This window comes from Macaca thibetana, chromosome 16, assembly GCF_024542745.1.
Source record: "Macaca thibetana thibetana isolate TM-01 chromosome 16, ASM2454274v1, whole genome shotgun sequence".
Taxonomy (NCBI): Eukaryota; Metazoa; Chordata; class Mammalia; order Primates; family Cercopithecidae; genus Macaca; species Macaca thibetana.
The window spans coordinates 46,316,144-46,340,514 of record NC_065593.1 but is presented as its reverse complement, the minus strand read 5'-3'; the positions used below and the strand labels follow the sequence as shown (position 1 = coordinate 46,340,514).

General features: G+C 46.8%; 1 protein-coding gene across 3 annotated transcripts in view; it reads right to left on the bottom strand.

Annotated features, from left to right (window-relative positions):
- The window catches only part of TTLL6 (tubulin tyrosine ligase like 6), a 55,168-nt gene that overhangs the window by 5,430 nt on the left and 25,367 nt on the right, over window positions 1-24,371 (bottom strand). For all 3 annotated transcript variants that reach the window (XM_050762496.1, XM_050762497.1, XM_050762498.1), the window contains 7 exons: window positions 23,185-23,410; window positions 21,718-21,893; window positions 19,589-19,777; window positions 18,241-18,412; window positions 16,967-17,245; window positions 2,830-3,199; window positions 2,094-2,359 (listed from right to left, as the gene is read on the bottom strand). In XM_050762496.1, coding sequence (XP_050618453.1) covers window positions 2,103-2,359; window positions 2,830-3,199; window positions 16,967-17,245; window positions 18,241-18,412; window positions 19,589-19,777; window positions 21,718-21,893; window positions 23,185-23,410 — 1,669 coding nt within the window. In that variant the 3' untranslated portion in view covers window positions 2,094-2,102. The remainder of the gene's footprint in view (window positions 1-2,093; window positions 2,360-2,829; window positions 3,200-16,966; window positions 17,246-18,240; window positions 18,413-19,588; window positions 19,778-21,717; window positions 21,894-23,184; window positions 23,411-24,371) is intronic.

Here is a 24,371-nt window from a genome sequence, read left to right as displayed (position 1 = left end):
CCCGCTACCATGCCCGGCTAATTTTTGTATTTTTAGTAGAGGCGGGATTTCACCATCTTGGCCAGGCTGGTCTTGAACTCCTGACCTTGTGACCCACCCGCCTCGGCCTCCCAAAGTGCTGGGATTACAGGTGTGAGCCACCACACCCAGCTTACTTTTTGTATTTTTAGTAGAGATGGGGTTTCACCATATTGGCTAGGCTGGTCTCGAACTCCTGACCTAGTGATGTGCCCGCCTGGGCCTCCCAAAGTGCTGGGATTACAGGCACGAGCCACCGCGCCTGACCTATTACCCATATTTAAAAGACTTGTTCAAAAGACAAATTCCCAGGGCCCCTTCCCAGCCCTCTTATGCCAGAATTCCCAGGGGGTTTGCCCTGAGAAACTATAGGCTTAAACAAGGGCCCTCATATGATTCCTATCATCAGGGAAATGGGGAAACATCAGGCCCAGCTCTTCTCTGAGCATGGTGACAGGACTATCAGAATCACCCAGAGGAGCTTCATAAAACGCAGATTCCTGGGCTCTCCCCCCAGGAGCTACTAAATCAGAATTTCTGGGAGGAGGCCCTGGAATATGCATTTTTACAGGCACCCAAGGTGATCTGTATGGGTTGGATGTTTCCTTGCAGGCCCTCCTGCAGTGTGAGCTACTGGTCACAAGGGGCCAGGTCAGAGTGTCTGCTCACAGTAAAGCTTTGGGTGGCAGGGTGGAGGGAGATGATTCAAATCTCTAGCCTCCTTCTTTAGACAGTCAAGCAGCACAGATCCCTTAATTCCACAGCTCTATGTTGTATGGTTCTCCCAAGTTCTTACATATAACCTTCCCTCAGAAGCACTGAAGTTCAGATGGAGGGCATCCTACCATCTCCTGGGGCCTTTTGCACGGCGGAACCAAAGCTTCTCAAAGGCCTTTGGTTCCACATCTCAGTCTCTGCTGCCCTGTTGCTCTGTGCCCTCAGCACACTCCATTACAGGGCCAGCCTTTGGGGCAAGTGATCTAGGCCTAGACCAGGCAGCATAGCTTGAAGGGTGTGAAAATCAACCCATCATGGTTGACATGCTTCTACTTCTGGGATCTCCATATATGACTATCTCAATTTTAGCCATAAGTGGAAGACAAGGCAAAATGCCTAGTAGGGGCAGATCAGTTCTATCAGAAATATATTAATACATAGCAAGGGGGTCACTTTTTTTTTTTTTTTGGAGACAGAGCATTGCTCTGTCACCCAGGCTGGAGTGCAGTGGTGCAATCCCTGCTCACTGCAACCTTGAGCTCTGTGTTCAATGAATCCTTCTACCTTGGCTTCCCAAGCAGCTGGGACCACAGGCATGCTCCACCACACCCAGCTAATTTTTAAATTATTATTATTACTATTATTTGAGACGGAGTCACTCTGTCACCCAGGCTGGAGTGCAGTGGCGCGATCTCAGCTCACTGCAACCTCTCCCTCCTAACCCTTCCCTCCCTCTCCCTCCCTCAGGAGGCAAGCCTCAACCTCCTGAGTGGCTGGGACTACAGGCGTGTGATACCACGCCCAGCTAATTTTTTGTATTTTTGTAGAGACAGGGTTCCACTGTGTTAGCCAGAATGGTCTCAATTTCCTGACCGCATGATCCGCCCACCTCTGCGTCCCAAAGTCTGGGATTACAGGCGTAAGCCACCACACCCAGCCTAATTTTTAAATTTTTTGTAGAGACAGGGTCTTGCTATGTTGCCCAGGCTGGTCTTGAACCCCTTGCATCAAGGGGTCTTCTCGCCTCAGCCTCTCAAGTAGCTGGGACCACAGGCATGTGCCACCACACCCAGCTAATTTTTAAATTTTTTGTAGAGATTCGGTCTCTCTTATGTTGCCCAGGCTGGTCTCAAACTCATTGGCTCAAGGGATCCTCCTGCCTTGGCCTCCCAAAGTACTGGGATTATAGGCATGAGCCATTGCGGCCAGCCAGGGTCACATTTTGACTAAGTCTTCATTGTCTACTTACCTGTATGTCTTTATCAATCCATCCATCCTCCTACTTATCCAACATTCCAGAAAAACACAGAGCATCTGCCAACGCACCAAATGCATTAAGGGAATATGTGTGGGCCTACCTAGCTCCTCTAACATCCTTTTTGGCCAGAGATCAGGCAATGGCTGTATGCTTCTTGATCCTGCATACACGGGTCCCTCATAGCATTTGTGTGGCTTCTGCAAGGCCTTGGATCCAGTCGGGCTGGAGTAGTAATCACCAGCAGGTCCCTCAGAGTAACATTATAGCTCTGAGGACCCTGCAAGAGGAGGGAGGGCATATCCAGCTGCCTCTTCTCGCCAGAGCTGTCACTGCAGGAGTGGCACTCCCCAGGCAGGGAGGCGTTTTCTGGAAAGGCAAAGTCATAAGCATCAGTGATTTGTGCTGCTGGATTCAGCACAAATTCCTGGCGAAGACCACCTCCCAGTAGGGTTCCATGGCCTATAACTGGCTGAAGCTCTTTGAGCCAGAATCAGCCATTGCTTCTTTGCTCCAAATAGTTTTCCTTCCCCATTTTTTCATACTTAACATCAATAACTGGTGCAGCCTCAGCTGAATGAGCCTCATGTGAATGAGAACTAGGAAATGTTGAAGAAGGGACTTGGACAGCATTCTGTTTTTATCTTCTTTGTCTTCCCAGTCAGACTAGAGGCCTCCTAATGGTACCAACTGTGTCTCCACCATCAGACTGGGGTTTCCCTGAGGACAAGGGCTGTCCCCCCTCCAAAGACTGGGAGCTCCCCACAGATTAGGACTGGTTCTATCGGTCTGTCTCCCCTTTAAGCTCCTGGCACATCCCTGAACACACTGGCACTCACGTGACAGGCTATTCATTCCCAGCTTGGGGTTGTAGTGAGCTGGGAAGAAGGAGAGCTTTCCCCTCAGTTGAAGCTTGGTCAGTAGCTCGGATAGCAATTGTGGCTTCTTCATGTCACTCTTCAGCAAACTCCAGTTTGTGTTTGGACTCCCCCAGAAGCTCTTGGGTTTTGTGGGCAGAAGAGGTTTTAACATTTCCTTCTGGATTAACTGTGGAGGGGTCTGCTGCTTCTTGCATTTAAAGGATACCACCCTATCCATCTCTGGGCCACTGTACTCAGAGCTGGTGGTCACGGCCAGGGTTGGTGGAGACTTTGGGGAGATTGAGACTTGGATGGTGGATTCTGGGGCGGTTTCTACTGAGGTTAAGTGCTGGAAGAAAAGACAGTTCAAAATGAGACTGCGGAAAGCTAAGGGTTCCTTCCTATGCTATTCTTTTTTTATTTTTATTTTTTGAGACAAGGTCTTGCTATGCTGCCCAGGCCGGTCTCGAATTGGGCTCAAGTGATCCTCCTGCCTCAGCCTCCCAAGTAGCCGGGACTACATGTGAGTGCCACCATGCCCAGCTCCCATGCTATTCTTGATTAAAATAAACAGATTAAGAGCTGATTCATTAGCAGCAAGAAAGATTAGGTTAGAATAGTCTCCTCACCATGAATTGGTTAAACAGTAGGGCAGAAGATGGTAGAAGACTCTACAGCCTCCTCTAAAAGTCTCTAAACATGAGACAGATTATAAACAACAAAGATTGGCCATCAGAACAATAGGTATTATTATTGTTATTGTTATTGTTATTGTTATTATTTGAGACAGGGTCTCGCCCTGTCACCCTGGCTGGAGCACAGTGGTGCAATCTTGGCTCACTCTAACCTCCACCTCCTGGGCTCAAGCAATCCTCCCACCTCTGTCTCCCAAGTAGTTGGGACCACAGGCATGCACCGTCACGTCCAGCTTTTGTATTTTTTGTAGAGATGGGGTTTTGCCATGTTGCTCAGGCTGGTCTCAAACTCCTGGGTTCAAGTGATCAGCCCACCTCAGCCTCCCAAAGTGCTGGGATTACAGGCATGAACCTGTAATCTCCTGCCTCCTGGAGGCAGCAGAATCACTTGAACTTGGGAAGTGGAGGTTGCAGTGAGCCAAGATCGCACCATTGCACTCCAGCCTGGGTGACAAGAGTGAAACTCTGTCTCAAAACCAAACAAAAAAAAATCAAACAAACCACTCCTGGCCTAGGTATTATTTTACAGCCATCAAACTGGCAAAAAATAGAAAGTTAGGTAATGCCAGTGTTGTGCAGAGGAAGAGGAACCTCCTGCTGCTGAGAATTTAGGCTGCTATAGGCATTCTGAACCACCTAGAAATATTTGGCAAAGTAAAATTACAAATATTCTGTGACCTAGCAAATCTTCTGCTAGGTATATATAGTTAATAAGTTATTAGACAGCTCTTGAAAAATACATACACTGTGGCCGGTCATGGTGGCTCACATCTGTAATCCCAGCACTTTGGGAGGCTGAGGCAGGCAGATTGCTTGAGTTTAGGAGTTTGAGACCAGCCTGGCAGACATGGCAAAATCCTGTCTCTACCAAAAATTAGCTGGGCATGGTGGTGTGCACCTGTGGTCCCAGCTACTTGGGAGGCTGAGGTGAGAGAACTGCTTGAGCCTGGGAGATGGAGGTTACAGTGAACCAAGATGGTGCCACTGTACTGCAACCTGAATGACAGAGTGAGACTCTGTCTCAAAAAAGAAAAAAACAGGCTGGGTGCCGTGGCTCATCCCTGTAATCCCAGCGCTTTGGGAGGCTGAGGTGGGCGGATCACCTCAGGAGTTCGAGACCAGCCTGGCCAACATGGTGAAACCCCATCTCTACTAAAAATACAAAAACTAGCCAGGCGTGGTGGCGGGAGCCCGTAATCCCAGGTACTCGGGAGGCTGAGGCAGGAGAATCACTTGAACCTGGGAGGCAGAGGTTGCAGTGAGCCAAGATCGTGCCACTGCACTCCAGCCTGGGGGAAAAGAGCAAGATTTCATCTCAGGAAAAAAAAAAAGAAAAAAGAAAAAAACATACACCAGTGTTTACAGCAGCATTATTCACAATAGCTAAAAAGTAGAAAACTCAAATGTTCACAACAGATGAAGGGATAAACAAAATGGTATAAACCCTAAATATATATAATGGAATATTATTCGGTCTTCAAAAGGAAGGAAATTCTGACACATGCTGTAACATGACTGAACCTTGAAAACCTTATGCTAAGTGAAATAAGCCAGACGCAAAAGCACAAATACTATATGTTCCACTTATATGAGGTCCCTAGAGTAGTCAAATTCCTAGAGACAGAAAGGAGAACAGGGGTTTCCAGGGGCTGAGGGGAGGGGAGAATGAAGAGTCATGTTTAATGGGTACAGATTTTCTGTTTAGGGTGATGGAAAAATTCTGGAAGTAGATAGCGATGATCACTGCACAAATGTGTGTCTGTCCTTAATGACACTGAATTATACACTTAAAAATAATTAAAATGGTAAGTTTTATGTGATATATATTTTATCATAATAAAAAAACATATAGATGGATGTTCACTGCAGCATTATTTATAGTGAGGGAGAAGCAAAGGCAACCTGTATGTCCCTACCTTGGAGAACTGATAGGGTGAAACGGGCAGTTGAAACCTAGTCTTAAGGCCAGGCAAGGTGGCTCACGCCTGTAATCTCAGCACTTTGGGAGGCTGAGGTGGGTGGATCAGCTGAGATCAGGAATTCGAGACCAGCCTGGCCAACATGGTGAAACCCCATCTCTACTAAAAATACAAAAATTAGCCAGGTGTGCTGGCAGATGCCTGTAATGCCAGCTACTCAGGAGGCTGAGGCAGGAAAATCACTTGAACTTGGGAGGTGGAGGTTGCAGTGAGCTGAGATCACACCATTGCACTCCAGCCCGGGTGACAAAGGTAAAACTCTGTCTCAAAAACAAACAAAAAAACCAACCAACCAACCAACCAAACAAACAAAAGCTAGTGTTGGGGAACAAAAGAAACTGCACTTGATGAGATCTGCGGCTTTGCAGCTTTTTGTCCAAGGACACCCACAATCCACATGGCGTGGGCAGCAGAAAGCCACAGGCTTACTGGCTAGAGGTAAAGTTTGAGACAGTCAGAGAAGCCAGAGATGCAGAGTGTAAATTGTGAAAGTGTGAAATCCTTTTATGTGCAGTTTGGCATGACTGATAAACTACACATGCTGGGGGGTGTGGAATGGGGAGGAAAGGATCTCAGGGGACCCAATAAAAAAAAAGCACTAGAGGCTGAAATAACTAATAAGATTTCGATTGCTGCTGACTACAGTAGATTTAGAATGTGAAGTTAATGGATTGTTCAAATAAAAATCACTCTTTAGGCTGGGCAAGGTGGTTCATGCCTGTAATCCCAAGTATTCGGGAGGCAGAGGTGGAAGGATCACTTGAGGCCAAGAGTTTGAGACCAGCCTGAGCAACACAGCAAGATCCTCATCTCTAAAATAATTGTTTAAAAATTAGCCAGGCATGGTGGTGCACTCCTGTAGTCCTAGATACTCGGGAGGCTGAGGCAGGAGGATCCCTTGAGCCTGAGAGTTTGAGGTCATAGTGAGCTATGATCACACCACTTCACTCCAGCTTGGGTGACAGAGCAAGATGACCTTGACTAAAATATATATATTTATCTAGATAGATAGATAGATAAATAGATAGATAGATAGATAGATAATGCTCTTTAGAAGAACAAACAGAATCCAGAGATTCTACAATGAATCACTGCATCATGCATAATTCGTGATGTCCAGCATCCAAACTTAAAACCACTAGATATAGCCAGGTGCGGTGGCTCACACCTGTAATCCCAGAACTCTGGGAGGACAAGGCAGGAGGATCACTTGAGGTCAGGTGTTTGAGACCAGCCTAACCAACATGGTGAAACCCCGTCTCTACCAGAAATACAAAAATTAGCCGGGCATGGTGATAGGCACTTGCAATTCCACCTACTCGGGAGGCTGAGGCAGAAGAATCACTTGAACTCGGGTGGCAGAGGTTGTGGTGAGCTGACATTGCACCACTGCACTCCAGCAGCCCGGGTAACAAAGCGAGATTCTATCTGAAAACAAAACAAAACAAAAACCCCCACTAGATATGAAAAAAAAAAAAAAACAGAAAAATATAATCCACATTCAAGAGAAAAAAGTAGTCTACTCTAAGACCAGCTGGCTGCAGTGGCTCACACCTATAATCCCAGCACTTTGGGAAGCCAAGGCGGGTAGATTGCTTGAGGCCAGGAGTTCTAAAGATTACAGGCATGCGCCACCACATCCAGTTAATTTTGTATTTTTAGTAGAGACGGGGTTTCTCCATGTTAGTCAGGCTAGTCTCAACCTCCCCACCTCAGGTGATCTGCCCGCCTCGGCCTCCCAACGTGTTGGGATTACAGGCGTGAGACACTGCACCCAGCCTCATCCATCCATTATTTTTAAAAACTCTCAGCAAACTAGGAACAGAAGTGACCTTTTTCAATCTGATAAAGGGCATCTACAAACACCTGACAACGAACATCATACTTAATAGTAAAAGATGGAATGTTTCCCCACTAACATTGGAAACAAGACAAAGATGTTTGCTGTCTCCACCGCTATTCAACATTGTACCAGAAGTCCTAGCCAGTGCAATAAAGCAAGAAAAATAAAGAGCCTAATGATTGGAAAGAAGTAAAACTGTTTTTATTTGAAAATGACATATGATGAAAATCCTAAAGAATCAACAAAAAAACTAACTAGAATTCATAAGAAATTTAAGTCTCAAAATTCAGGATAGTATACATTAATCATTATTTCTATATGCTAAGAACAAACAACTGGAAATTAAAATCTAAATAAATCATTCCATTTACAATATTGTCAAAAAACAAATAGGAATAAATTTAACAAAAGATGTGCAGAATGTCTACATTAAAAACTATAAAACTTTGTTGAGGAAATGAGAGAATATCTAAATAAATGGAAAGATAAATCATGTTGGAAGATTGGAAGATTCACTATTTTGTTTTGTTTTATTTTGATTTCTTGCTGCATAATACCAAAGATTCACTATTGTTAAAGAAATTGTTTCTCCTCAAAATTTTCTGCAGATTCAGCACAATGCCAATCAGAATCCCAGCGTGCTTCTTTGCAAAAATTGATAATTTAAGTGGAAATGCAAAGGACCTAGAAGACCCAAAACAGTCTTGAAAAAGAACAGCAAAAGTGGAGGACTTATATTATCTGATTCCAAGATTTTCTATATAGGGTTCAGTAATCAAGACAATGTGGTATTGGCATAAGGATAGACACACACACACACACACACACCCCCTAAAAAATCAAAGGAACAGATTAGAGTACAAAAATAGATCTACATTTACATAGTCAATCACTTTTCAGTCAAGTTACCAAAGCGATTCAATGATAAAGGAAAGTCTTTACAATAAATAGTTTTGGTACTACTGAACATATATATGGCAAAAACAAACCTTGGATCTCGTCATCTAACATACTTAAAAATTAATTTGATGTGAATCATGAACCTGAAACACAAAGCTAAAGTTATAAAACTTCTAGAAAAAACATAGGAGTGGCTGGGTGCAGTGGTTCAGGCCTGTAATCCCAGCACTTTGGGAGGCTGAGGTGGGAGGATCACCTGAGGTCAGGAGTTCGAGACCAGCCTGACCAATATGGTGAAACCTCATCTCTACTAAAAATACAAAAATTAACCAGGAATGGTGGTGGGTGCCTGTAGTCCCAGCTACTCAGGAGGCTGAGACAGGAGAATTGCTTGAACCTGGGAGGCAGAGGTTGCAGTGAGCCGTGACTGTGCCACCACACACCAGCCTGGGAACAGAGTGAGACTGTCTCAAAAAAGAAAAAACATAGGAGAATATATTTGTGACCTAAGGTACATAAAAATCTCTTAGATAGGATATAGAAAGCAACAGTCATGCTGGGCGCGGTGGCTCATGCCTTTAATCCCAACACTTTGGGAGGCCCAGGCGGACAGGTCACTTGAGATCAGGGGTTCAAGACCAGCCTGATCAACATGACGAAACTACGTCTCTACTAAAAATACAAAAAGTAGCCAGGTGTGGTGGTGTGTACCTGTAGTCCCAGCTGCTCGGGAGGCTGAGGCAGGAAAATCACTTGAACCCGGGAGGCAGAGGTTGCAGTGAGCCAAGATCATGCCACTGTGCTCCAGTCTGGGCTACAGAGCAAGACTCCATCTCAACAAAAAAAAAAAAAAAAAAAAAAGACAAGAAAGAAATAAAGAAAGAGAGAGGGAGGGAGGGAGGAAGGAAGGAAGGAAGACATATACAAGAAAAATTGATAAACTTTATCAAAATTAAAATTTTTCACTAATCAAAAAACACTATTAGGAAAAAAACAGGCAAATTTCCAGAATATATAAATTAAGTAATTCCCATAATGGAATATCAAAAGACAAACAATCCTACCCAAAAAGGGGATCAGGCACAGTGGCTTGTGCCTGTAATCCCAGCACATTGGGAGGCTGAGGTGGGAGGATTGCTTGAGCCCAGGAATTTGAAACCTGCCTGGGCAACAAAGCAAGACTCAGTCTCTTAAAAAAAAAAAAAAAAAAAAAATTGCCAGACGTAGTGGCTCACACCTATAATCCCAGCACTTTGGGAGGCTGAGGCGGGCTGATCACAAAGCCAGGAGTTTGAGACCAGCCTGACCAACATAGTGAAACCCCGTCTCTACTAAAAATACAAAAATTAGCTGGGGGTGGCGGTGCTCATCTGTAATCCTGGCTACTCAGGAGGCTGAGGCAGGAGAATCTCTTGAACCCGGGAGTTGGAGGTTGCAGTGAGCTGAGACCACACCATTGCACTCCAGCCTGGGTAACAGAGTGAGACTCCATCTCAACAACAACAACAACAAAAAGATTAGCCAGGAACAGTGGTGAGGGCCTGTAGTCTCAGCTACTCAGGAGGCTGAGGTGAAAGGGAAGATCCTTTGAGCTCAGGAATTTGAGGTTGCAGTGAGCTATGATGGTGCCACTGCATTCCAACCTGGGTGACAGAGTGAGGTTCTGTCTCAGAGGCTGGGGAAAAAAGAGAGGGGATGAAAACTTGAACATACTTGACAAAGAAAGATAAATAACCAGTAAACATCGGAAATACAAAGTAAAACTACAATGAGATATCAAAACATAGCCATTAGAGTGGTTCAAATTTAAAAGCTGAGGCATGAGAATTGCTTGAACCCTGGAGGCTGAGGTTGCAGTGAGCCAAGACTGTGACACTGCACTCTAGCCTGGGCAACAGAGCGAGACTCTATCTCAAAAAAAAAAAAGACAGATAACACCAAAACGTTAACAAAGATATGGAGCTATGGAGCAACTGGAACTCTCATAAATTGCTAGTTAAAATGTACAATAATACAGTCACTTTGGAGTTTCTTTTTTTTTTTTTTTTTTTTTTTTTTTTGAGACGGAGTCTTGCTCTGTAGCCCGGGCTGGAGTGCAGTGGCCGGATCTCAGCTCACTGCAAGCTCTGCCTCCCGGGTTTTTAGGCCATTCTCCTGCCTCAGCCTCCGGAGTAGCTGGGACTACAGGCGCCCGCCACCTCGCCCGGCTAGTTTTTTTTGTATTTTTAGTAGAGACGGGGTTTCACGGTGTTAGCCAGGATGGTCTCGATCTCCTGACCTCGTGATCCGCCCGTCTCGGCCTCCCAAAGTGCTGGGATTACAGGCTTGAGCCACCGCGCCCGGCCTGGAGTTTCTTATAAAGTTACATATAGATTTACCTTTTGATCCAATGATCTTTCTCCTAGGTAGTTATACAAGGAAATGAAAACATTTGTCCACAAAAAGCTGTTTACAAAAATGTTCACAGGAGCTTTAATGACCATAAAATGAACAACCAAACAAAAAACTGGGAACAACCCAAAAGTCTGTCAATAGGTGAATGGATAAACAAACTGTAGTATGTCTGTACAGTGAAATACAATTTAGCAAACTACTGATTAGCTCAACAACATGGATTTATCTCAGGGATATGGTACTGAGCCAAAGAAGCCATACACAAAAGAATATATACTATATTATTCCATGTACGTAAAATTCTAGAACAGGCAAAACTAAGGTGAAAAAGTCAAAGAAGTCAGAGTTAGGGTAGCAGATGCCTTGAGGAGGGATGAGGGGAGGGAGATTGCTTGGGAAGAAACAGGAGGAAACTTTCTGGAGATATCAAAATGTTCTGTATCATGATATATCATTATAGCCTGTAGGTTATAGGGTATATTTATTTGCCAAAATTGTACAGTTAAGATTTGAGGGCCGGGCGCGGTGGCTCAAGCCTGTAATCCCAGCACTTTGGGAGGCCGAGACGGGTGGATCACAAGGTCAGGAGATCGAGACCATCCTGGCTAACACGGTGAAACCCCGTCTCTACTAAAAAATACAAAAAACTAGCCGGGCGAGGTGGCGGGCGCCTGTAGTCCCAGCTACTCGGGAGGCTGAGGCAGGAGAATGGCGTGAACCCGGGAGGCGGAGCTTGTAGTGAGCTGAGATCCGGCCACTGCACTCCAGCCTGGGCGACAGAGCGAGACTCCATCTCAAAAAAAAAAAAAAAAGATTTGAGTAAATTTAATCTTAGGAAAAAAACAGGGCTCAGAAAAAAAAAAAAAAGAGGACATAGAATGAGATGTATAATCAAATTATATTTAAATACATTTTGTTTTTTTATTTTGAGATGGAGTTTGGTTCTTGTCGCCCAGGCTGGCGTGCAATGGCGCAATCTCAGCTCACTGCAATCTCTCTTTCCTGGGTCCAAGCGATTCTCCTGCCTCAGCGAACTCCTGACCTCAAATGATCTGCCCACCTCAGCCTCCCAAAATGCTGGCATTACAGATGTGAGCCACTGCACCCAGACTCTATTTTTAAAAATCCATTCTTTAAATGGGAAAACCGAGGCTTAGAGAATTTAAAGTGACTAAAAGGAAGTTCCGTATCTACTAAAAGGAGACTCCAGGATCCAATCGAAGGCAGCCAGATCTCCAAAGCATAAACTCTATTTCAAATTGTGGTTAAAATAAATAAATAAATAAATAAATAAATAAATAAATAAATAACATAAAATCTACCATCTTAGTCATTTTAAAGTGTTCTATATGTAGTAGTGTTAACTATATGCACATTTGTTGTGCAAGAGATCTCTAGAACTTCTGCACCTTGTGAAACTTAACTTCTGTATTTATTAGACAATTCCCCTTTCTCTCCCTCCGCCCAGTTCCTGGCAACCATGATTCCACTTTGTAAGAGTGGCTACTCTAGATACTTCACAGAAGTGGAATCATAACAGTATTTATCTTTCTGTGACTAGCTTCTTTCACTTAGCATAAACATCCTCAAGGTTAAGTCCCATTGCAGCATTTGACAGGATTACTCTCTTTTTTAAGGCTGAATAATATTTCATTATATGTATATACCACATTTTCTTTATTCATTTATCTGCGGTTGATGGACATTTTAGGTTGCTTCTACCTCTTGGCTATTATGAAAAATGCTGCAATGAACATGGGTGTGCAAATATCTTTTTGAGATCCTGTTTTCAATTATTTTGGATATATACACAGGAGTGGGATGGTTAGTGGGATGGTAATTCTATTTTTAATTTTTTTTTTTTTTTAGACAAGAGTCTCACTATATTGCCCAGGCTGGAGTGCAGTGGCGTGATCTTGGCTCACTATAAACCCGCCTCCCTGGTTGAAGCAATTCTCCTGCCTCAGCCTCCTGAGGAGCTGGCATTACATGTGTGTGCCACCACACCTGGCTAATTTTTGTATTTTTAGTAGAGATGGGGTTTCACAATGTTGGCTAGGCTGGTCTTCAACTCTTGGCCTTAAGTGATCTGCCTGCCTCAGCCTCCCAAAGTGCTGGGATTACAGGCATGAGCCACCGCACCTGGCCCTATTTTTAATTTTTTGAGGAAGCTCTGCATTGTTTTCTTAGAGGCTGCAGCATTTTACACTCCCATCAAGAGTGCAGAAAGATTCCAATTTCTAGGCCGGGCACGGTGGCTCACGCCTGTAATCCCAGCACTTTGGGAGGCCGAGGCGGGCGGATCACAAGGTCAGGAGATTGAGAACATCCTGGCTAACACGGTGAAACCCCGTATCTACTGAAAATACAAAAAATTAGCCGGGCGCGGTGGCGGGCGCCTGTAGTCCCAGCTACTTGGGAGGCTGAGGCAGGAGAATGGCAGGAACCCGGGAGGCGGAGCTTGCAGTGAGCCGAGATCGCACCACTGCACTCCAGCCAGGGGGACAGAGCGAGACTCCGTCTCAAAAAAAAAAAAAAAAAAAAAAAAAAAAGATTCCAATTTCTCCACATCCTCACCAAGGCTTATTTTCTGGTTTGTTGTTGTTGTTGTTGTTTTTGAGGCACAGTCTTGTTCTGTTGCCCAGGCTGGAATGCAGTGGTGCGATCTTGGCTCACTGTAAGCTCCGCCTCCTGGGTTCACGCCATTCTCCTGCCTTAGCCTCCCAAGTAGCTGGGACTACAGGCGCCTGCCACCATGCCCAGCTAATTTTTTGTATTTTTAGTAGAGATAGGGTTTCACCATGTTCGCCAGGATGGTCTCGATCTCCTGACCTTGTGATTCACCCATCTCAGCCTCCAAAGTGCTGGGATTACAGGCGTGAGGCACTGCGCCCGGCCCCTCTGTTTTTCATTTTTTTTAAAGTAATGACTATCCTAACAGCTATGAGGTGATATTTCATGGTTTTGATGTGCATTTCCCCGATGACTAGTGATGTTGAGCATCTTTTCATGCTATTGGCCATTTGTTTATCTTCTTTAGAAAAATGTTCGTTCAAGTCCTTTGTCTATTTTTAAATTGTATTTTTGTTGCTGTTGAGATGTAGGAATTCTTCATATATGCTGGATATTAAGCCTGCTATGGTGTGAATGTTGATATTCCCCCAAAATTCATGTTGAAGTCCTAACCCCCAAGGGGATGGTAGTAAGAGGTGGGGCCTTTGGGAGATGACTAGGTGATAAGGGCAGAACCCTCATGAATGGATTTGGTACCCTTATAAAACAGGCCTCAGAGAGCTAGCTAGCTCCTTCCACCATGTGAGGACACAGCAAGAAGCTGCCATCTATGAGGGATAGGCCCTCACCAGACATCAAACTTGCCAGCGCCTTGATCTTGGACTTCCCAGCCTCTGGAACTGTAAGAAATAAATTTCTGTTGTTTATAAGTTACCCAGTCTAAGGCATTTTGTTATAGTAGCCTGAACAGACTAAGGCAAATCCCTTATCAGACACATGGTTTGTAAATATATATACTTTTTTTCTTTCTTTCTTTATTTTTTGTTTGTTTTGTTTGTTTGTTTGTTTTTGAGACAAAGTCTCACTCTATCACCCAGGCTCGATCTCAGCTCACTGCAACCTCTGCCTCCCAGGTTCAAGCAATTCTCCTGCCTTAGCCCCCCGAGTAGCTAGGATTACAGGCACGCACCACCATGGCTGGCTAGGTTTTGTATTTTTATAGAAATGGGGTTTCACCATGTTGACCAGGCTGGTCTTGAACTCCTGACCTCAGGTGATCCTCCTGCCTCGGCCTCCCAAAGTGCTGGGATTACAGGCATGAGTCACTGCACCTGGCCCCGGTTTGCAAATATTTTCTCCCATTACCCAAGTTGCCTTTTCACTCTGTTGGTTGTTGCCTTTACTGTGCAAAAGTTTTCAGTTTGACATGGTCCCATTTGCCTATTTTTGCTTCTGTTCACTGTGCTTTTGGTGTCATATGCCCAAGAAATTATGAAGTTGAGAAGCTTACTCTCTTAAAGGTGCTTTTCAAACCACGGGGTTGTAAACCTATGAAATCATGAATTAATCTGGTAGGTTGTAACTGATATGTTTGTTTGTTTTTGTTTTTGTTCTGTTTTGTTTTGTTTTTTTGAGAAAGAGTCTCACTCTGTTGCCCAGGCTGGAGTGCAATGGCATGATCTTGGTTCACCGCAACCTCCGCCTCCCGGGTTCAAGTGATTCTTCCACCTCAGCCTCCCAAGTAGATGGGATTGTAGGCACCCGCCGTCATGCCCGGCTAATTTTTGTATTTTTGTAGAGACGGGGTTTCACCATGTTGCCAAAGCTGGTCTTGAACTCCTGACCTCAGGTGATCCACCCACCTTGGCCTCCTAAAGTGCTGAGATTGTAGGAGTGAGTCACTGTGCCCAGCCTTAACTGGTACTTTTTCAAAGAATAGAACAGACAGAATAGCACGGGATATAAAATGTTAATTGAGGTATCATATGTAGTATGCCTAAGCACTGTTTTAGAAACTTTTTTCCAGGTGTGTGCGTGGGAGGTGGGGCAGAGTGATGGATTGTGAAATAAAGTGGATTTCTTACTGTGGGCTATGGCTAAAATTTTGAAAAACATTGCCCTACTCTCTACTGCACTTGGTCCAAATGAAGGCCCAACAATGCTGAAGATTTTCCAGTAATTACAGCAGAGTCAGCCCTTGGTGGGCTTCAGCGGGAGGAACACAAAGAGATCTGTGCTAGGGCACTTAGTACCATATTCATGTGGCAACTTCGTTTCTGCAAAAATAGAAAGTCAGCTGTCACCTTAAGTGAATATTTTTTATTTGCTCTTTTTTTTTTTTTTTGAGATAGAGTCTCACTCTGTTGCCCGGGCTGGAGTGCAGTGGCATGATCTGGGCTCACTGCAACCTCCGCCTCCCGGGCAAGCAATTCTCTTGTCTCAGCCTCCCAAGTAGCTGAAATGACAGGCATGCACCACCACACCTAGCTAATTTTTGTATTTTAGTAGAGACGGGGTTTCACCATGTTGGCCAAGCTGGTCTCAAACTCCTGACCTCCAGTGATCCACCTGCTTCGGCCTCCCAAAGTGCTGGGATAACAAGCATGAGCCACTGCGCCCAGCTTTTATTTGAATTTCATTGGTGCTATTTGTTTTGGTTTGGTTCTATGGTTGCCTAAGTGCTCTAAGTATAAATATTTTATATCTGGTTTTATGCTTGTATATATTCATAAAAATAATTTAAGTCTACCATGGGGGTCTGAGAGAGTTTTCTTTCCTTCAAAACAAGGTGTCTGTATATCAACAGAGTTTGAGAAATACTGTTAAGGCTGTGCTGAGTTCAAAGGTGTACTACCAAAACCTTATTTGGAGACAGGGTCTTCACAGGTATGATTAGTCAAGTTAAGATGAGATCACACTGGATTAGGGTAGGCCCTAAATCCAATGACTGGTGTCCTTATAAGAAGACCATGTAAAGATACACAGAGGAAGGCCAGGCGTGGTGGCTCACGTCTGTAATCTCAACACTTTGGGAGGCTTGAGCTCATGAGTTCAAGACCAGCATGGGCAACATGGTGAAATCTTCTCGACAAAAAATACAAAAATTAGCCGGGCGTGGTGGTGTGTGCCTGTAGTCCCAGCTACTTGGGAGGCTGAGGTGGGAGGATGGCTTGAGCGTGGGAGGCAGAGGTTGCAGTGAACAGAGATTACACCACTGCACTCCAGCCTGGGTAACAGAGCCAGACCTTGTCTCAAAAAAAAAAAAAAGAAAGAAAGAAAAAAGAAAAGATACACAGAGGAGAAGCACAGAGAAGAAAGTCATGTGACACCAGAGGTAGAGATTGGAGTTATGCTGCCACAAACCAAGGACTGCCAAGCACTCAGCATCCACCAGACAGAATCCAGCAAGAAGCAAGGAAGGATCTTCCCCCTAGAGCCCTGAGATGGAGCATGGTCCTGCCAACACCTTGGTTTCAGACTTCCAGCCTCAAGAACTGTGAGAGAATAAACGGTGTTGCCTCCACCAAGTTGGAGGCAATTTGCCACAGCAGCTCTAGGAACCACTCCAGAGGATAACCTGCTTCCCAAGAGGGGACTCACAAAAGCACCTTCCTAAATGCCCGTCCTCCCAGCAGCTATGCCATTCCACAGTGTGGGCTTCTCAAGGGGAGACACCAAGGCCCAGAGAGGCTCAGTGGCCTACTCAAAGGGTCACAGCAAGTTGGGGGTAGAAAAAGGACCAGTAAGCGAGACTCCCACCACTCCCTCCCAGAGCTCGGCTCACTACTTACCACAGTGCCAGCGAAAACGTTCACTGCAGAGGCAGACTTGGCCTCCTTTACGCTGAAGTTGGGTTTACTGGGCTCCAACTCGGAGCTGCTGAGACTGATATTCCTCAGGTCTGGTACAGAACTGGAGGGCCTCGCAGACGTCGGCTTGGCGGAAACAGGGCCGGCCTCCTTCATGGGGGCTTCCTCATTGAAGCTGCTGTCTGTTTCATTTTTCCTTTCATCTCTGACACTCGAGAGCAAGTCAGGTGCGTAGGACACTAATGTCAATGGCTGGATGTACTGGGGAGGAGGAAACCACAACACACAGCCCATGGGAACCCAGCTCTATCCACTCCCAGATTCATCTGCACCCAGGGGTAGGTGCAAAGGAAATGAGGAGAAGGAAAGCAGTGGATAGCAAAATTTCTCTAACATGGGGCTCTCAACCTGGAATTCTGGGACTCTTACAGGACTCGTGGATAGCTTCACAGGGTCCGAAATTGCACTTTTAAAAAGTGCAAATTTTTTCCACTTGAAATTGCAGTTTAAAAACTGTGCATTTTGTACTTTCTGGCAAGAGATTCCATAGCTTTTATCAAATTCTTAAAGGGTCTGTGACCCTAACAAAGTTAAATAATATGAAACAAAAATCTCTACTCTAATCCAGGTGAGTCTTTGAGACAAAGGAGATGGATTGAAAACTCAGCTGAATCTTCCCACTGAGCTAGAAGAGAGTGCTAAGCAGAGAAGGCGAAGACAGACCACAGGCCAACTGGACAGCTGACCCACAGCCAAGACTGGTCCACGCTTTGCACAGAGGATAGACCCAGCCATGATCAGCATCCCATGTAACGTTCTGAGAGTCCTGCTCCCAGAAGCTCTTCCCCATAGCCTGCTCTCTCCACTGTGCCCTGGCCTACTAGAGGGGAGCATTCCAACCCAAGCTGCAGTTGAGGACCAGGAGTATATGCACTCCTGAAGCCCTGAATAAGGTTCCCTAAATAAGGTTCGTGCTCAGCCTCCCAGCATGGCCTGGCTGCTCTTACTCCTACTGGAGGAGGCAAGCAGGACAGACCGGTGAGAGTCCTCTGTTGCCTGGATGGAGGGATTCTCTAAAAGATGCCAGCTCTTGTGTGCCTTCAGGGCTCCCCGCACCACCCCATCATTGCCAAGCCCTCTGTGCAGCCCTTCAGTGTGTCTGGGCTCTGAGCAGTGGTCTCCTCAGCACCCTCCACAGAAAAGGCCCAGGTGGGGAAAGGTGCTGGCTACGTGTGTTCCCCATGATCCGGGTTTACCTGTTTGGAGGCTTGGGTGGCAGCCTTGTCTTTCTGCTGCTGTTTCTGTTGCCAGCCCCTCACGCCCTTCTTTCTCACTTGCTCGCCTGCCGATTCCCCCTGCATCTCTACCTTCTTCTTCATTTGGAAGGGCTTTTTTTCCCGTTTTAGTCTCAGCTCCTGGATCAGCTGCCTGCCCATGAAGAACAAGTGAATGTCATGGGGGTTAGGGATGCGCTGCGCAGGCAAGCATTCTCCTTGAGGGATGGACATGACTGGGCGAAGAGGTAGCGAGTTCCACATTCCCTCCTCCAACATATCCAGTCTGCACAAGTGATTGAAGGTTAAGGAGCAGGGTGTGGAGGAAAGCATCATTCTGCCAAGCATACCATCCCCCGTGTGGGAACAGCATCCAAGGAGAGATGCGCAGTAAGGGGGCTATTCCCTAGTCCACCACACCCCTATCTGTTCCCCACTTCCCAGCAGGCCAGTTCCCATCCATGGCAGGTGCCAGGAAGAGGGTCTGGGTAGGAGGCTAAAGCCAAAGGCTCTCATATTGGGCCATTTCATGTGCTGGGCCTCTGTAGCCAATGGATGCTGAGAGTGGACAAAAGGTGACATAATATAGCAGAAATAACTCAGTCTCATGAGTCAGGACACAGGGGAGTTCTGGTCCCTCTTCCGTCATCTTCTTTATATGTGATCACTCCTCTGCTCTGCCCTCTCTTTCCATAAAATGAGCTGGTAGGAGAGGACCGCACTCAGTGGATGACTCCCTCCAGCTCCTGGAGTTTATGCCTGTGTGAATCCATGAGGCAGCTGTGAGGGGGTGGCTATCCTTGGGAGTCAGTTTCTAGAAAGAGTTACCTCTCTCCACTTCACACAGGGAATCTTCCAATTCCTTGTCCTTGTGAGACCAGGGCAGATGTTCATCTGGCAACTTTCTGTTTTTGCTTTTCTTTGAGACAAGGTCTGACTCTGACACCCAGGCTGGAGTGCAGGGGTGCAGTCACAACTCACTGCAGCCTCCACCCCTCTGCCCTGAGCTCAGGTGATTCTCCTACCTCAGCCTCCTGAGTAGCTGGGAGTATAGGCACAGGCAACCATGCCTGGCTAATTTTCCTTTTTGTTTTTTTGCAGAGATGGGGTTTCGCCATGTTGTCCAGGCTGGTCTTGAACTCCTGGGTTCATGCCATCCACCTGCTTTGGCCTCCTAAAGTGCTAGGACTACAGGCATGAGCCACGGTGCCTGGCTGCTCTGGCAACTTCCATGGTTGGGGACTCTCCCTGCCACTCCAGGCCAGTCAGCCAATAGATCACAAACAATCCCCAGAACCCCCCACCAACCTCATCCCAGATGCCTTCCTACCGGGCATACTCCTCCCGAGCCCTGGAAGCAACAGTATTTTGGAAGAGGGAGTTGTTGTCCTGGAAAAACTTCTCATACTTCTCCGAATTCAGACTGGGATAAATCAGTCGGAACCCTCCACAGTTTTCCTTCTCATATGTTTCAGTTTTCTTTAACTGCATGGCCCGGAAACCCTTGACTTCCTCAGTCCTGTTGGGAAGCAGAACGTGGGGCTGCTGTCAAGTTTTCTTGGGACAAAGCCTGGAAGGGACATGTCCAAGCTGGAGGTCGTCTAGGGCCCGATGGAGGCCTTGCACATAATGGTGGTCAATCAGGATTTGCTAAATAAATGCATGACTGTTTCCCTGAAAGGAGGTTCTAGCCCTCCTGGGACAGCCAACGTCATAATGCACTAAGAGCTGGTTAGCACAGTCTTTTTGACAACTCACCAAATTCTGTCCTGTTCCAAGTAAAACCCATTTTCCACTCGGCTTAGTTCTGACTAGGCAGACTGTCACCACCTTCCCATTCACAGTCCTGATTACCCTTCTCTACAGAATAGCCGCTGTACTTTTGCTGAATTTGAGGGCTTCCTGGATGACCTTGATGACCGTTTATGAGCTGCAATGATCTCATTCTTCCTCACAGCCCCCTGGGTAAGTGGGGGTCAGGTAGGGAGAAATGATAAGCCCCCTTTTACAGCAGGGAAACCCAGAGCCACAGAAATATCCAAGGAAAAATAATGAGGAGACTGATTCAGAGAAGGCCCTTAACCTGACAGCTGCTCCTCAACAGGACACTGCCTCCTTCTCGGGGAGTTTAGAGATGGCAGGACATGGTGAAAGGCATCCTGGAATCCCAGGCAGCAGACCCACTGGGCTCTGGGTCCAGAGCTGTCATTTACCAGCAGGGTGACCTTGTACAAGTCAGTTCCCTTTCTGGAGTCTTGGTTTCCTTGGCTTCCAGAACAAGGCCACACAGCACTCCACCCTACCTAGCTGCCCACTCCTTACAGGGAAGACAGTGCAAGTGCCTGAGAAACATGGTGCTTTCCAAACATAAATGCTATTTATGGCATCAGTTCCAGAAACTCAACCCCAAAAGATTAGACTGGCTCTGCCCATGAGGAGTGCAGGGGGCTGTAGTGGGGTCTGAAAAGCAACAAAGGATCCCCTTGACTAGGCTCAGAGTCTCCGGACACTACAATCTCTCTACAGAATGGAAGCCCCAGTTACAAGGCAAGTGCTGCCCAGCAGGAAGCAGGGGACGTTAGCTCCTGGCAACATGGGAACATGGAGAAGGACAGACACATCTTTCTTTATAGTAAAAATAAAGGAATGGTCTTATTTTTATACTGGTAATTCCTAAAGCTTCACATAATATTAATTAATTTCTATCCATTATATATAGCTATATATCTGTAACTTAATCTCCTATTTCTAGGAACAAAGGAATATTCCAAGTAAAACTATTCAAACTGCTACATTCTGCCAGTATAAGCTCATTTTCCAAATGGGATTATCATTTGTTAAAATGACCCCCTCCAACTCCAGGCAAGATTATAATAGCCTTCGATATGTATTATAGTGCCAAGTGCTTTGCTAAGCCTTTTATATGCATTATCTCATTTCATTCACCCAACAACCTTATGTATCATAGCTCCATTTCATAGATCACTGAGGCTCAGAGAAGTGACAGAAAGGCCACATAACTAGTAGGCTGTCGAGTCATAATTTGGACCAAGACAGACCGTTATTTTATTTATTTATGTATTTATTTATTTACTTGAGACGGAGTTTCACTCTGTCACCCAGGCTGGAGTGCAGTGGTGTGATCTCGGCTCACTGCAACCTCCGTCTCCCAGGTTCAAGCAATTCTCCTGCCTCAGCCTCCTGAGTACCTGGGATTACAGGTGCGCACCACCACGCCCGGTTAATTTTTTTGTATTTTTAGTAGAGACGGAGTTTCACCAGGCCAGGCTGGTCTTGAACTCCTGACCTCAGGTGATCCTCCCGCCTCAGCCTCCCAAAGTGCTGGGATTACAGGCGTGAACCACTGCACCCGGCCCGGCCCGGGACAGACCATTCTTACTGGGAGCAGGGGAGTCAGAGAGAGAGAGAGCCCCCCAAGGCTGGGGAGTGCTACTGTACCTCATCTCCCGAGAACAACACTGCTGCAGGAACTGCCCCCGTTGTCTCTCCTCCTCCAAGACTTTCTTCTTGTCACAGCTTTCCAGGTTGATCAGGACCAAAGTGTCATACAGCAGACCATCTTTCACCTCTTTATCCAACCGAGAGTCGGTGGAGAAGCTTGGAGAGTGGTTGACCTGTGAGGGCAAGATGGGCAACTGGTGACAAAGCCATCCAAAGTGAAAGCAGAGAGTGAGGCCGAGATGCCACCTCCAGGGTGCTACCAAAGCCCACCTCAGGGCCTGACTACCAAGATGAGAGGAAGGGAGGGGAGAGCATCTGGACTGAAGCCGTGGTGAAAAAAGGAGGAAGCATAACTCCCTGTAGTTAAACCAGCTTTTATCTCAGGCCTTTCTTCTTTGGGAGCATCAGGGCTACCCTCTCTTTGGTGTGTGTGTTCCACTCCATCTGGGGTGCATGTGTTCCCTCATGTGCACTGGGCATCCAGAGAGCAGAATGGAAGGGGTACTGCCCAAAGGGACAGGCTCGGACACAGGAGGTAGAGAGGAGTGGCATTCAGGAGTCTGGCCAGGGTGGAGGGGAGACAGGTGGGAGAAAGGAAGGACTTATTCCTGCACACTGAAAAGTCTGTATTGTTTGGAGGCACCATGTGACATTTGCAGATTTCTAGAAGTTTCTGAAGGGCTTGCTCCTGGTGGCTCATTCTGCTCTTTGGGTAAGGGCTGCAAACAGGCACATCCCTCTTCCTCCCGCCATACCTGGAAACAAGGACTGGGAATGAAAGCAGGGCAAAGCTGCAGGAATCTGACCTGTAGTCCTGGGTTCTCCACCCCAAAGTCTGCCCTGTGTCACTGAACCTGGCACTAGCACCCTTTGCTCCTCACGACGCTCCCTGAAGGGCCATGTGAGAGGGCTCCTGGGGACAATTCTTTCAGGAAGAGAGGCAGCTGCCAGGAAAGCTTCTCCTCCTCCTCTCACCACCCATGGGTCTCAGGGAGGCAGGAAACTCACTGCATGGCCCCCTACCCATTTCAGTGGCAGTAAGCCCCAGGACACTCTCTGCTGGTGTGTGTGAACTGAGTAGTTCAGGCCCCTAAGAGTGGGGCACAGTCGCTCCTGTCTGATACTGAACGTTGCCAACCCAGCTTTGACGAAGAACGCCCCTTTCTGGGAGACAACTCTGTTACAAAAGGTCGAGCTGTCTTTAGAATCACTCTGTGCCTGAGATCAGCACTTCCTTGTCTGAGAGGACCTCAAGAAGGCAAAGGAATTATCTAATTCCCAGCTGTCTACCCCCCTCTGGTGGCCACTTCTCAGCTAAGAGAGAAGCCCCATGCAGCAGGCACCATGGGAGGAAGTGGCCTGGGAAGTTGAAACAATTCAGGTAAGCCAGGAGGGCGGAATCCTTGAAGCGAGCTGGCCCCAATAACAAGAGTCCGTTTTCGCCCCTCGCCCAAACTTCCCTACCTCCAGCAGCCAGGGTTTGAGTCTGCGGTCCAACAAAATGTCGAAGCCCAGGACCTCAAAGCAGGCGCTGCTGAGTGTGTGGCTGGGGAAGCAGGTGTGGTAGTTATGCCTGACGATGGGGTGCGCCGAGATGAGGGTCTTGATGATGACGTCCTCAATATCCCTCCATATCTGCTCCACATTGTAGCTGTGGTCCTCCATGTATGCATTGAAGGTGGAGAGTTTCCTGGAAGGGAACCACAGGCCAGGAGGCAGTGTAGCTGACCTCTGGTCACCCGAGGCCATGGCATGCTGGAAACCAGAAACTCCTGGTGGAGACAAGCCTCCAGAGCCAGCAGGGACGAACACCCAGGAGCCAGGGTGACACCTGGGCTGTGTCAGAGCCAGAGGAGGTCCCAGGAATCCCAGGACTACCCCCTCCAAGTCTCCAGAGCCCTGGGGTGGGTGCGGATGCAGTCACATAAGACATGGTCAGGACGCTCTCACTGTGACCCACAAAACATCTATCCGCAGGGGAAGGGATGAGTCAAGAAAACCCCCCGACACCATGGTTTTACTTTGGCAGCAATGATTCCTCAGCCTCTGGGGTTTATTAGAAGCATGTGGGCAGCCTTTTAAGAACGCTGATGCCTGGGTCCCACCTCAGCCATCTGAGGGGATTCTGGGGATATTAATGACACAGAAGTCTTGTTTTAGGGCTGCCCACAAGGAAAAGGCACCCCAGGGCATGTCCACAGATAAGGTTACCAACTGTGCCAGGCAAACTGGACTGTCCCAGTTTTAGAACTGCAAGTCCTGAATTCTAGGAAACCCCTCAGTCATGGGCAAACAGAGACAGCTGGGGGTCGCCTGATCACAAAGAAACTCAGAGATGTCTACCTCATGTGGAACAGTTCATGAAGAAATACCTGAGTGGGTGCTCAGCCAGCTCTGAGCTGGGCATTACTGAGAGAGGACGGATCTCACAAATCCAAGAGGCAGTGGTGGGGACAGACATTTTTCCCCTCACATGCACATACATGTGCACAGAGAGCCAAAGTGGAAGTGGCAATGTGGAAGGAGGAGGTGCAGGGGAGTGAACAGCAGAAATAATGAAAACGACAAGAGACACGGCTCATCCAGGCCGTTTCAAAAGCTCACTAGACCCCAGCCCAAGGGGTCAAGGAGGAGGAAGCAGGGTCGGCCAG